At 40.9% G+C, this 12,486-nt stretch overlaps 1 protein-coding gene across 17 annotated transcripts in view; it reads left to right on the top strand.

The window, feature by feature from the left end:
- ZNF236 (zinc finger protein 236) overlaps window positions 1-12,486 on the top strand; it is a 251,431-nt gene that overhangs the window by 77,578 nt on the left and 161,367 nt on the right. For all 17 annotated transcript variants that reach the window (XM_065585139.1, XM_065585137.1, XM_065585143.1 and 14 more), the window contains exons 13-16: window positions 6,748-6,892; window positions 8,887-9,147; window positions 9,471-9,721; window positions 10,438-10,539. In XM_065585139.1, the coding sequence (XP_065441211.1) occupies window positions 6,748-6,892; window positions 8,887-9,147; window positions 9,471-9,721; window positions 10,438-10,539 (759 nt within the window). The remainder of the gene's footprint in view (window positions 1-6,747; window positions 6,893-8,886; window positions 9,148-9,470; window positions 9,722-10,437; window positions 10,540-12,486) is intronic.

Here is a 12,486-nt window from a genome sequence, read left to right as displayed (position 1 = left end):
ATGATAGAGCCACCCTGGACACTCAGTTCCTTTTTACTGCCTGTGTTTGGTAGTCCGAGGACATTGACTTGCTACTGCAAGTTTCTCTCTCGTTACAGAAAAATTATCTTCCTTACTGCACATAGTTAGTGGCATATGTTAGATTAGTAGTGGTTTTTGTTGCTGTTTTTTTTTTTTTGGTCTTTGTTTTCTTGGAGCAGGTTCCATCTTATTCTCAGGCTGCCAACGTTCAGTACAGGGATATGCATCAGTCTCTGGGGTTTAGGCTGTGTGCCAGCTGCAAAAAATCTTTGCCAGTGAGAGACCCTTGTTCTCCTGCCTAAAGTGCCTTGGCAGGAGTCACATTAGAAAACTCTGCCAGATTGCAGGGACTTCAAGCCCTGGACAAAAAAGGACAGAGAAATGAGACTGCATCACAGTCTCAAGGAGGTTGCCCGGTGTCCCCCTTCAGAACATTCCCACTCAGGGCACACACAGAGTACTTTGGCATCAGTGAGGAGTGGCCCTATGGACAGGGCTTCTGAAAGTCAGTACTGATCCCCTTCTCCGGTGTCAAGAAAGAAATGCAAAAGGGCAAACTCATGCAAGCAGCTGAGACTTGGCTCCACTAGATGATCAAGGTCCCCGGTACTGTCCACCATTAAGCACTCAGGGAAGAACAGGGTGTACTCTGGGAAAATTTGCAAAACTTGCAAAATTTGAACTACCATATAAAGAAAATAAGGTTTAAAATGATAACCCTAGCCTCCAGTATTCCCTTCCTGATCATGGCAACTGGTATGTTGCCCTTGACTTGAAAGACACACATTTCCATGTGGCAATCCATTAAAGCCACAAGAGATTCCTAAGATTTCTGGTCAACCATATTCATTATTAGTTCATGGTCCTATCCTTTGGCTGTCTGCTTTCCTGTGTTTACAGAACGCATTGCTGTGGTAGCTTTATTCCTGAGGAAAGCAGATATGCAAATATTTCCTCACCTGGATGACTGACTGTTACAAGGTTGAGCCAAGCTCCAAGTAAAAGTCAGTCTATCCAGGAACTGATCCCTTTTCAGGGTTCTGGATCTGTTGATAAAAAGGACAAGTCACTGTTCTCCCCAGTTCAGAGAATAGAATTTATGGGGTCATCCCAGATTCTACAGGCCATTCCTTCCGCAGCCATTCCAGACAATATTAAACATTTCCATGGATCTCAAAGCTCATAAACAGCTACAAAAACAACAACAAAAACCCACCTGCTTCAGACTTCTGGGGCACATGTCCTCCTGCACATATGTGGTTCAGCATGCCAGACTTTGTTTCAGAAAGTTGCCGAGCTGGTTAAACTCATTGTACTCCCTGGCTCATCACCCATTGGATATGCTCATTCAAGTACCTGCAGGAGTACTAGCCTCATTGGACTGGTGGATGAATCCAGCCAACATGTGTATGGGAGTTTTTTGCCCTTCCTTACCCACATTGACTTTGGTTACAGTTGCTTTTTTTCTAGCTTGGAGGGCTGTTCATCTGGCCTGTCAAGCTTTTTTCCCTCACGTCAAGAAAGAGACTTTACAGGTTGTCATGGACAACATTACATTGATGTTCTACATGGAAGGACAAAGAGGGCCCAGATCAAATTTTCTGTTAAGAAGCAATAGATCTTCTGGAGTTTTGTATCACCAATACCATACATCTAATTGCCCTGAACAGATCATTCAGCAGAGATCACAAGTGGTTTTTCAGGCCGGATATTGTGAGATTCCATGTGGCAATCCATTAAAGCCACAAGAGATTCCTAAGATCTAGGGGGTCCCTCACACACACCTGTTTTGCTATTCATCTCAACAGAACGTCTCAGCTCTTTTATTCAAGGGCAAGGCACAGGTAGGGAACTCTGATGGATGCTTGCCTACTGTCTCGGAAAGGCAATCTGATGTATGCCTGCCTCCCTCTTCTTCTCCCCCATTTTGCTCCTTTCCAGAGTGTTGCTTTAGCTCAAGCAGGTTCATGCTTGCATGATCCGCATAGCTCCAGTGTGGCCTTGCCAGCATTGGCTCTCCAGTCTGCTGAGTCTCTCAGCCGGGGCTCGTTTGATGCTACCTCTGAAACCTACCCTGATCTCCCAGGACCTCGATCGCCTCTACATCTCCACTTGGCTGCTCTCCATCTTACAGCCTGAGTTCTCCATTGTTAATGCTTCAGGAGGCAGGGTGTTCAAGGAATGTACCAAATGTTCTCCCGAATAGGTGAAAGACATCTACTAGGTATGCTTACCTGTTGAAGTGGAAATGAGTCTCCTTAGGGTCAAAGGAGATGGGTGTTTTACATATCTGAACCTCTGTCTACAGGGTTTGGACTGCTTGTTCCATCTGAAACCTTGTTCCATATTTTTCCCTGGAGAAATAAATGTGCTGCTGACAAGGTTGATGGGTCCGCCCTTTGAACTGATGGCTACCTACTCTTTGCTGCAGCTCTCTACGAAAGTAGCATTTTTAGTAGCTATTACCTCTGCAAGAAGGGTTGCAGAATTAGGAGCATTGATAGCTGAGCCTCTTTACGCAGTTTGGGTGTATCACAAAGGGAAAAATAGTTATGTCTGCATCTGAAATTCCCGACTATAGTAGTATCGGAATTCCACCTCAATCAAGCCATATATTTACTGACATTCTTTGCTAATCCTCATTCTCATAAGGGTGAGGAGAGGCTCCATACCTTGGATGTCAGAAGGGTATTGGCTTTTTGCTTGGACAGAACTAGGTCTTTTAGATCATGTTCGTCTCAGTTGTGGACAGGATGAAAGGCCTTTCATTTTCAGTGCAGAGGATTTTGTCCTGCTTATGCCTGTACTATTATATTGCCAATGTGCCCCTTCCAGGCAGGATTGGAGCGCACTCTACAGGATCTCATGCAGGTTATGCAGTTTTTTTGGCTCAAGTAGTTCTTTAGTCCTTGTTCAGGTAGACTCCGAATGACACCTGGAGTTTGAACTGCTTTGGAGTCATCTGAAATAGAGTGGACATGTGCAATCAATCAAAGAAGAAAAAACAGTTACTAACCTTTACTCTAACTGTTCTTCAAGATGTGCTGCACATGTCCACTCCATGACCCACCCTCCTTCCCGCTTCTATTGGAGTCTGTCTGGTAAGAAGGAACTGAGGGGGGTGGAGGTGGCTCCACCGTTATACCATTGTGCAGCAGCATGGAGCAGCAAAGACCACCTGTGTATCACAAAGGGAAAAATCCATAGGTACCACAAAGGGAAAAATCTTCAGGTTTTATGCACTGGGTGTGCACATCTGAAGTGGAATGGACATGTGCAACACATCTCAAAGAACAACAGTTACAGAACAGGTTAGTAACAGTTTTCTCTTCTTAGGTCAGTTCTTTCCATTGAGAACATTATAGAATTCATTACTGCCACTGCAAATCAGTGACTGAACAGGGGATCACTGAGTGCGCTATGAAATTTAGATGCTCATGTTTTGATATGTGATGTAGCAAAATGAATCTTTCCAGTCCTGTTAACTTCACTAATGATCTGTCACTTTCTCCTCTGCCTTTGTCTAGTGTGCTGTCCATAGCCACTCTGTACACAGTAGTGCATTTGCTTTTTTTATATTTTGATAGTATCCTTACTCTATTATCATTGCTTGTCTGGAAAGATCATTGTGCTTCTGTTGGTTTTAAGAATTCTTAAAGGTTGCTAATATTTTAGAGAAGACAGTTTGCCTATTCAATTTGTAAAATCTTTTTTCCCTTTGTAAAAGGAATATATACATGTTGGTTCCACACCCTCCTACATGTTTTTGTTTTAAGAATCTCTTGACACTAATCATGTTAGACTACATCAAAACATTTAGTCATAGGGTATAATATTCAGATCAGCCAGGAGTGAATTTCAAGTACAACTATGTAACTTTATTTTTTAGACCAAAGAAGAAATAGAAGCATATTTTGTTCTGTGGTGGAATTAAAATGTCTTCAGTGATTAGATTGATTTGATTAAATTGCACATTTCTAAATGTTAAGAATTGTGAAATATATGGAAAAGTAGTTGTTTTTTGTTACAGATATATTGTAATTCTTGCACGTTACCCGGTTTGAAATGTGCTGTGTAGGAATCTGAACTTCTACTACTCCTCCAACAGGTGGCACATGCACCTTCCCTCTGGTGACATTTAAGTGTTCTGAGAACTATCATTTTCTTTTCTGTGAATGGTGACAAGAAATTCCAAGCTGCAAATGTCTTTGCTCTGTGTTGGTGGTGTGGTTGAACTGTTTCTTGACAGAAAATTAAAAAGACGTAGGTTTTATTTTTTGTTGAAAATATTTTTCATTCATCCATTTATTTATTCATTTATTCATTCGTTTGCTCTTGGGTCCAGATATTTTAAGGCAGGTTTCTTTATATGTTCCCTATGGTATTTTTTATTAAAGTATTAACCAAAAAGTGCCATTATGACTTCAGTCATTTTTATGAATTTGACTGATGTCCAATACTATTTATTCCTGCCTTTGGTTGGGAAGAAATGTTATTTTCTCAAAATAAGTTCTCAAAAATATCTGGTTAAGTTGCTGCATCCTGGGTAAAGTGTCTCTTGTCTTTCCTGGCTACCTCAAACATTTTCTCATTCATCTGATCAATTATAGATATAATTAGAGAATATTTGGCTGTGTTCACAGTAGGAATTTTCATTACTTTTCCAAATACTTTTTGAGTGCCAGTGGTAGCATGAGTGATGGTTCTAGTGTGGACTGGACACATGCTTTTCCACTACTGTACACCTGCCTGTAGTGTGTGTGTGTGTGAGAGAGAGAGAGAGAGAGCGAGAGATCTCCAAATACTAATTTGTGCGGAGCCACCTGTACAATTTTAAAATTGATATGGTATCTCCATACCACTGTGATATGGATCCTAAGTTGCAAGAAAGTGGATAGAAAAACTATTTTGGAGAGGGCAAAGATAGGTTTGCAGGAGGAGGCAATTGCCATCTATAGTTGTTAAGTCTCTACTGAGAGGAGCTCTACTTCTATCAAGGTTTAGGAACTGCACAGCAGGAAAGGCACTTGCCAAGGGAAGCTCTGTTCCTGCTTGATTTAGAAGACCCAGATCATCTCCTGTAGGCCTCTCCTGGTTCTCCCCCCTCCCCTTCCAAAACAGTGCTGAAAGAAATTCATTGGTCACATATTCTCTTCTTAGCTGCTGTTTTTAATCCCAAAGGATGTTCCTCTCCTCTCATGCTCTTACCGTCAAGGTTAGCAGTATGGAGCCAGGCAGAAGAAACCCTCTAAACTTCCCTTTGTGGGGAAAAATAAAACACCTGTTAGGAAGAGTGATTGGTGGGCAGCCTGAAGAGCTGGAACAGTGGTTCTCAAACTGTGGGTTGTGACTAGGGTGACCAGACAGCAAATGTGAAAAATCGGGATGGGGGTGGGGGGTAATAGGAGCCTATATAAGAAAAAGACCCAAAAATTGGGACATCTGGTCACCCTAATCGTGACCCCAAAGTGGGGTCGCGAGTTTCTTTTAATGGGGTCGCCTGGGGTGGTGTTAGATTTCCTGCTGCCAGGGCTGGAAGATGAAGGCTGAGCCCCATTGCTCGGGGTTGAAGCCAACACATGAGCAACTTAGCTTTGCTCGGCCCCCTGTGGAATGGGGCCAAGGGCAATTATCCTGCTAACCGCCCCCTAATGCTCCTGATTCTAGACTCTAGAATCTAGAGTAATACAGGACACTGGGGTTGTGTAGTAGTTTTTGTTGTCAGAACTGGGTCGCAGTGCAATGAAGTTTGAAAACCCCTGAGCTAGAAGATGGCAAAAACTGGCTATTTCTGTGAATTTAAGCAGCACAAACAGATTTATGTAGCCTCTTAGTTAAAAAGTAAATTGTACAGTAACTTTTTACAAGATTGCACACTACTGCTATGCACAGGACTCTATTTTCGGTTCAAAGATGTGTGAATGGTTTTGGACCTTTTTAGTTGAGAAATCTGCTACTACCCCACATTCTGTCGTATCATTTGAGAAGGGGTTCTTTTGTGTATCTTCGAGGACTAAGACTTGGACAGTTAGTAGCAGGAACTCTCCTCATTTTGCAGAGCTGAAGTTGGCTGTCTTCAGGGTACAGTGTATAAACAGCATCTGTTTAAATAAGGTTTGTTCGTTTTTTTCCCCCAATGAATTTCTAATGGCACTGAAAAGATAACCACCAATTAGTGGAGGTAGATGTTGGGCAAAGAAGCATTGGTAATTTCCATTCTCTGTTTCAAATGTAGGTTTTATGTAATGTGAGGAAGACCAGTGCTGCAGTGATGGGGTATCACTTATGTAAACTCTTCCAGTTAAATCTCATGCAACAAAATTACACAGCAGTGGGACAAAATGAAATCTAGCTAATTAAAGTGTCATGTGAAATGACTGAAATAAGATCCGTATATAGGACTTCAGTCAGTTGGTAGTGAATTAGTAAATAAATTGGGTTTTATTGAATTTATTTTGGATTTTGTTGGAAATAAATGTCTATGGACTCCTAGGATTATATTATTATATATAGGATTATAAGGGGCTAGAGCCACTAGTGCTAGAAGAAATTGTGCAGCTAAGGTACTACACATAATTTTAAATAGATACTGTAAAAATGTTTAGGTTTTTTTTCTGTTACTACCGATTTATTATATTTAATACTATGTATTGTTTTTAAAAATGGTTAATCTCTTTATACCATTGCAGCTTTACCAAATGATCCCTTTTTGTTTTATACATGCAGGTCTTATCCAGCCAATCCCAAGGAATAGCCAGTTTTTCCAAAGTTATTTTAATAATAGTTTTGGAAATGAAGCAGACAGGCCATACAAGTGTTATTACTGCAATCGAGCATATAAAAAATCTTGCCATCTTAAGCAACATATCAGGTAAAATAAACACAAAAGAGAAAGGAAATGTATTTAATAAAATTTATTTAATGTGAGGACAGTTAAAATGGAAGAATAATTTGTGGGAGGTGTTTATATAGGACTCCTTAGCTAAGGCTTCAGCTTTATTATCTTGCTGTCCTTAGCTAGTGAAACTACAGAATTAACTTTAAGCAGTCAGATTGGTCGAGATTTTTGGCTAACTTGTACGCTGTGCACTGCCATCAATGTCCATGGGGTTGCTTGGGGATATTAGTGCAGAATTTATCCTATTGACTCTTAAGCGCCTGATTTTTCTAAATTATGTACAAAAATGTGCAAGCAGTTGTATGGACATTTACTGCACGAATTGAGTGAGTTATGTTAAAGGAGCCAATTATGTGTTTAACTGGGCTTGGAACTGCATGCACATTTTTCTGTGCACACAGTTCACAGCTAGTGGTTCTCGGTGCATACTTTCTTACTGGTTGTTTGATTGAAATTAAATTCAAGAAATAATTTCGGGTATGCATTATGCATGCAGTATAATTCCTGTGGGGAAAAATCTGATCATGTAATTAAAGACCATAAGGTTAAACAGGCAATCTTAATTCTGGCATTTCCAAACTTTTTAGTGCTTGACTTTACAACCTTAATGTTCTTTGAAGGTCGGCTTTGTGTGAATGGGGTGTATGGGCTTTGTGTGAATGGGGTGTGTGTGTAATTTCTTGGTTTTTAAAAAAAAGCAAATTGGAAAAACAAATTTTCATTTGTCATCATATTGGCACCCACATGGTTCATCTGCAGAGTTGAAACCTTTAGATCCACTACACAGACCTCTGCCTTTTGAGCTAACTGAGTTATTTACAGCAATAGTAGGTTGTCATCCTCTCTGTGGATCAGCACTAGTAGGGGATGAGATATACATTTTGCTAGTAGGTTTCACAGGTATTTGCGGATAGAGGAATGGTGAGACTCAGGAGTATTGGATTCCATTCCAGGCTCTATAGGGAGTGTGGTGTAGTAGTCATACTGTTCTACCAATTCTACTTCCCCTCTCCTACAAGATTAATCCTTTGTGCCCCATCACTTCCAGATTGTGCTTGATCCAGTCATGTCTCCTTAGTTCCAGTTCCATTCTCTACCACTCAGGCTTCTCATACAAGCCCCGGTCTCCTTGCACAGCTAGTCTCGGTTTCCCTCCCCATCAGCTCCTCATCTGATCTCAGTCTTCTCCTTCACTCACTGGCTTCCAGTTTCAATATCCCACTTCTTAGTTGCATTTTCCTGCCCTCGTTCCTTCTCCCAATCTGCCCCTCCCCCCATCCCAGTCTGACTCTGCATTTTAATTAGGGAGCTGCTGGACCCAATCAGGTTGGGGAGGGCGGTGTGCACACAGAAGAGACAGTCCCTCTGCTTTCAGCTCACAGCAGCCCAGGGCCTACTCAGCCCTGAGTTGGAGTACGCTCACAGTGGACAAAAACTTCAGGGAATTTAGCTGCAAGTCTCAACTGAGCATTTGCAGACTGAGATTTTTCAAAGACTTGACTAAATTTGCATGTATTTTCATGGTAACAGCAAAAGGCATATCCTGGATATAAAGGCTACCCCAGCCCAATTTCAAGTCCCTGCTCCAAACATGGTGGCACTAGAGGTCAAAAAAAGGTCACCAGCATTTTTTCCTGACCTTATTCTTGGAAATGGCTGAATTGTGTTAGCTGAAATTTTCCAGTAGTAGTAATACTTAACAATCAGCCATAGGCAGAAGGTTGGCATGCAGAATTTCAGCTCAAATATTTTAAGTTAGGCAAAGTTGTAAGTGAGAAGTTTCTACCAACTCTGCCTATAATTACGTGCTTAAGTGTAATTATATAACCATTTTTTATCTTATTTTCAGGTTTTGTTGAACAAAATGTTAGATGTTCTTTGGTTATGTTTTTTCTTATTTTGCTGTTAATGACATTGAGAAATCAAACCCAATTTGTGCTTTTGCTTTTTTTTATCTTTTTTAAAAGATCACACACTGGTGAGAAGCCATTTAAGTGTTCTCAGTGCGGAAGAGGTTTTGTCTCGGCTGGAGTGCTAAAAGCGCATATTAGAACTCATACTGGATTGAAAGCTTTTAAGTGTCTTATATGTAATGGGGCTTTCACTACTGGTGGTAGCCTCAGGCGACACATGGGGATCCATAATGATCTTCGACCATATATGTGTCCATATTGTCAAAAAACATTCAAAACTTCATTAAACTGCAAAAAGCACATGAAAACTCATAGGTAGGTATAAAACTTTTTTTTTTAAACTCTGCCAATACATTGCAGTAGTTAATCCTTAAAGCTTCCTTGAAACCTAGCTTTGATTTAGGAGCTATGTATTGTTATCTGGGTTCTAAAAGAGTTAAGAGTTATTTGGCATAATTAATTAGGAAAAAGCCCTTGTTAGCATCTAGCATAATGGGTCTTGGTCTACAACTGAAGCTCCTAGGCACTACTTTAGTACAATGATGATAAAATAGTAAAAAGGTCAAATAAAGCGCTAAAATAGTGTCTAGGTGTGTATGCATCATTTGCTAATAAAAGACCTCTCCTTTCATTCTCAGGTATGAGCTTGCACAGCAGCTTCAGCAGCACCAGCAAGCTGCTTCAATAGATGATTCAACAGTAGATCAGCAGAGCATTCATGTTTCCACTCAGATGCAAGTAGAGATTGAAAGTGATGAGTTGCAGCAGACAGAAGCTGTCACTACAGATCAGGAAGCTATTTTAGAACTAGACCAGCAGCAGGTGGTAGCCACAGAAGAAACAGGACTGGGACAACAATTGACTGACCAACCTTTAGAGCAAGATGAAGGTATATATTCAGAACATCAAAAACTACACTAATGGAAAAAATCAGTTTTAGGTGAAGTTCTTAAATGATTTTATCTTGAAAACTTTTATGAATTTGGTTTTAAGACATCTGAAATAATGGTTTAGAAAAACATATACTTTCTGTAAAAGTGTACAATAATAAATTTTAAGTAATGTAAATGACTTAATTTTTCTTACCTTTCATAATTGTGTAAAATATACTGGGAAATATAAAATATTGTATATTAACCCTTACCCATTTCTATTTGGCAAACAAATCTAAACAATATATCACAAAAATATGCTATGTGATACTTTATACAAACATTTTTTTTCTAAATCACCATCTTCCAGCAAAACTTTTCAGGTTGTTCTCAAAGCACACGTGCACAGTTGGTGGAAAGAATACAAAATATTGTGTTAGTTGCCACTGCCAGTATCAGAAAGTTATGTAGATCTGGTAAATGAGATGTTTTTGTTCGCAGTTGATCAGTAGAGTTGATTAAAAAAATTAAAACTTAAAAAAAAAAAAAAAAAAAACCAATACAACACCTAAAGATTTAAATCTGCAGGACTGCACTTGAAAGATAATTTTAAAATAAAAAAGATTTTAAAAGCTTGAATAATGACATATTAAATTAATTTACTTCTGACTAATTGTATATCTACCTAATTAATTTACATTTTCTTTTTTTGAATTTATGTTCCTGATTTCAGATAGGTTTGTGACATCCCAACATGCTTTACAGGAGAACATCAATCAATTTGAACAGCAAACTCTAACACAGCAGTCATTTGATCAGCAAGGGTTATCACAAGGTTAGTTATAGATAAAACATTTTAAAATTACAGCTCTTAGTAAATTTGGCCCTAAAGTGTTAGAATTATTAAAAGCTTCAATTCTGTGCACACAGAATATGGGTAACCATGTGTTTAGCTGTCCCATTCGTGCATGCACAATAAATAGACCTACTGAAAACCTGATCTTAACTATTTTGAAAATAGACCTTGTGATCTGAAAAAAATGAGTTTTCGGCTATTTAAACTTATCTAGGTTTTCCTTTAAAATGATCTCTATCTAGTGGTTACAGCATGAGATTTATAGTCAGGCATTTTGTATTCTGTTCCTAGTTTGAGTGATCATGAGCAGTCTTCATAGAATCTTCTGTCTCAACTAAACAACAAAGGCGTTGAGGCTTACTTAATGTCTGTAAAGCACTTTGAGATTATTGATGAAAAAAGCACCAGGTATTAAAATGCACAGCATTAGTTTATCAAATTTACATACTGCCATAGTAGTGCCCTTTAAAATTTGCAAAAATACACCTCTACCCCGATATAATTTGACCCGATATTACACAAATGCAATATAACACGGTAAAGCAGTGCTCCGGGGAGGCGGGGCTGCGCGCTCCAGTGGATCAAAGCAAGTTCGATATAATGCGGTTTCACCTATAACCTGGTAAGATTTTTTGGCTCCCGAGGACAGTGTTATATCAGGGTGTATATGCAAAAGTCAAAAATCTATTAATTTATTATTTTGATGTTTACATGCATTTTTGCAAATTTTGGGGGGATGTTATCAAGGTTGGGCAAGTAGTGTAAATCTGGTGGTATTAGAGTGAGTGAGGGAAGGATAATAGAACTGGCTGGATCCCTGAACTAATCATTTTAGATGCCTTAACATTAGAGCTTTTTGAAGCTGTAAAATACATTTTTAAAGGAAGCATAATAATTTTGCATGTTCTTCTTTGAGTTCTTGTTCACGTGCATTCCACATTAGGTGAGCACGGGCTGCGTGTACGGACATTGGAAACGTTTTCCCTTAGCGGCTCCTGTCGGGTCGGCAGGGGGGCCCCCTAGAATGGCACCTCCATGCCGGTGCATATATACCCCTGCTGATCCGACCCCCCCCCAATTCCTTCTTACCATCCGTGGCAGCATTGGAACAACTCGCTCGCTCACTTGCGAGTGATCCCTTAGCACAGTTGTAGCAGTTCTCAGTAGTTAGTTAGCACTTCTTAGTTGTTAGATACTTAAGCCTCCTTTGTTAGAGGTGTCTGGAAGTTGCTTCCCGCACCAGCCCCGGGCTGCAGGACATGCCGCAGGCCCATGGGTTTAAGGCTCGTGCCACAAGCCTATGGCGATTAGTGATCCCCACGACTCGTGTCTCTGTTATTTGGGGGAAGCGCACCAGACTGAGTGCTGCAAGATCTATAAGGCATTCAAGCCCAGGACTAAGAAAGAAAGAGAGACTTTCGCCTCAAGCAGCTACTCATGGGGGCCGCACTGCAACCTTCGGCCTCGGACCATCTATCTTCGGTGCCGGCGTCCTCAGCACGTAGTGCCCCGGCGTCAGTCCGTGATCCGGCGCCGGTGGGGCACCATAAGCCTGTGGCACCGAGGAAGCAGGACAGGCCCCAACACCGTTTGACCTCTCCAGCATGGTCAAAAGGGCAACCAAAAGGCGACAGGGGGCGCTACGCATGTAAGAAGGCAGTGCCTTCCAAGGGACTGGGCGCTCAGAGGGGCAGTGCGGCCCCAGTACATACACCGGCACCAGTGGCTCCAGCAGGCCCGTTGAGCCCCGGGCTAAGTGGTTTGAGTGCCAATGAAGGGCTGGAGGAGATCCTAGAACAGCCCTCCACACCAGACACCTTTGAAGCGGCAAAGGACCTCATCGAGCTGTCGGCAGCAAGCCCCCTCCCTGACAAGGAGAAGCCTTTGGTACCATCACCAAGGGTGCAATCCAGAGGGAAGCAGGCA

The sequence above is a fragment of the Chrysemys picta genome, chromosome 2 (assembly GCF_011386835.1).
Source record: "Chrysemys picta bellii isolate R12L10 chromosome 2, ASM1138683v2, whole genome shotgun sequence".
NCBI lineage: Eukaryota > Metazoa > Chordata > Testudines > Emydidae > Chrysemys > Chrysemys picta.
This window is presented reverse-complemented; position numbering and strand designations above follow the sequence as displayed.